We start from the raw sequence: 1,979 nt of genomic DNA on the forward strand, positions 1-1,979 counted from the left end.
CAGTTAGTCATGTGGTGCACAAACACCGTGTAAATTCATGCAATACTTAATGGTTATTCCAATTACCCTTAATGCCGTTTTAAGTATAAAATACAGCAAGTGCTGATTACTGTAGCAGGACTTTGAAAGAGTACAGCTGACCAGAAGGGACCACATACGTTGTTCGGTTGAAGAAGTAACTAAAGGAGACATGGAAAATGTCTGTTAGAAGCAGCCATAACAAATGCATTAAATTTGTTGGAAGTCGGGTGTAAGAAACGTCCAAAATTAATAAAAAACAATAATAATTACTATTTCCAGCCAAGGCAAATGGATGTTGCAATGAGGAAGGAGGGATGTTTGAGATGTAGCAGCAGGTTCATGTTAATCATCGCGCCCTCCTTCGAGTCCTAATTCTGCTTAACAAATGGACACTTGCCTGCCTGACCTATCACGCTGCTAACTTATGGGTATAGGCATAAGACTATAAGTTGCACACCTAATGCAGTCTTATACTTAACTGCAAATTCTCAAGTGACTGCCTCTTATGAACTCTACATTAGTGATTTGGCTTGAGCGCCCTACCTCCAAGTAGCCAAATGGAAGGCTCACACCTGTCACCTCCCCAGCGCGCATTTAACCTCTTTAGGTTAATATCACCTTTGCTTTAAGCACACGAAAACAAAATTCACTCTCTATGCAATGAAATACATAACAACAAATTTGGAGGGTTAGTTGTAAAGGCATAAACCACTTCTAATTGAAAGACCGAGTGTGAATAAGTCAACAGGATTGCTTAAAGATCGCACTGATAGGAGTGATAAAATTATAAATGAATTTTACTTTTCCTACGACAGCTCATTAGCAAGATCTGCTATTTACGAGCTTCCTATTTACCTTTGTTATGCCAAAAAATTTGGTTGGATGGCATTTATTTTTCATGTTTTCAAGGTAATTTGTTTCAATTTGCAGCTTGAGTAAGTTTAACACTGCATTTTTGTACCAACAGCCGAAATTTAGCCGATCATATTGTTAGGGCGCAACGTATCTCAACACTTTAACTAAAGGAAAATTCGCCCCTATTCTGTGGCATTTCAATGCGTAGTTTTGTGAGGGCAGTATGCAGCAGGCTTCAAAAGACCTCTGTGTAATACCTGGATCGTTTGCGAGGGCATTTTCTAATTGTTTAACCTGGTTCCTTTAATTAGGAGTAATTTTACCAAGTAGCCTTTAACCTGTAAACTTCTTAGATAGAGATGCTGCTTAATTTTCAAGTGATAATAATACCTTTGAGCCTAGCTATGCTGATGAAGAAAACATCCTTATTTATCTGAATTGCGAGTTCTTAAACCACTTCTCACTTAAGTCACTCTTACAAATTTGGAATCCTGTGGATCTCATTTTGGCAGATTTGTGGGCTTTGGATACCAGGGCCTGGAGGGGTCAAACTTAGAACAAAGGATGTGTGTCTTTTATTCTTAACACAGATCCACAGCTTTGCGTTACTCATGCATAGTTTCTAAATTGCGGATTCGGTTAACTGCAGTTGCAGAATCAGGCTGTTTTCTTCCCTAAGGTGGACCAAAAACACCTTTTAAATGCCAAAACGATTCATGTCTTAGATGTACGTATCTAATAACCTTTATGCATTTCTGGTCGTGCAATTCAACGCGCAATGTTCAGAAGCTGTTTTTCCATGTTTGTTGTACTGAAAAAGCTCTTTTAAAATAAATATACAGAAGTCGTAACAAAACTACACTTAATTATCACGGTTTCATGCTCCACGATGCGTTATCACTTTCTACCACTTGTTAACAGTCAGCTTCATTCCATTTTGAAAGGAGTTTTAACACAAAGGACAAATAACTACTCGCCAAGTTTCATCTTCTCAAAACATTTTGTCGATAACTACACATTAGGGGCACAGACTTTCTGAGTTGTGCAATAGTTAAGTCTCACTTGTCTCAGTATTTACCTTATAACCCGTAAATCGGCGCAAC

At 38.3% G+C, this 1,979-nt stretch overlaps 1 protein-coding gene across 1 annotated transcript in view; it reads left to right on the plus strand. All coding sequences in view use genetic code 11, as the record gives it.

The window, feature by feature from the left end:
- The window catches only part of EGR_08957 (hypothetical protein), a gene marked incomplete at both ends in the record, with an annotated part of 6,185 nt that extends 4,391 nt beyond the window's left edge, over window positions 1-1,794 (plus strand). The window contains 3 exons of the mRNA XM_024498206.1: window positions 723-930; window positions 1,602-1,684; window positions 1,719-1,794. Coding sequence (XP_024347405.1) covers window positions 723-930; window positions 1,602-1,684; window positions 1,719-1,794 — 367 coding nt within the window. The remainder of the gene's footprint in view (window positions 1-722; window positions 931-1,601; window positions 1,685-1,718) is intronic.
- Between the last annotated feature and the right edge of the window lie 185 nt (window positions 1,795-1,979).

Source organism: Echinococcus granulosus, assembly GCF_000524195.1.
Source record: "Echinococcus granulosus chromosome Unknown EG_S00125, whole genome shotgun sequence".
NCBI lineage: Eukaryota > Metazoa > Platyhelminthes > Cestoda > Cyclophyllidea > Taeniidae > Echinococcus > Echinococcus granulosus.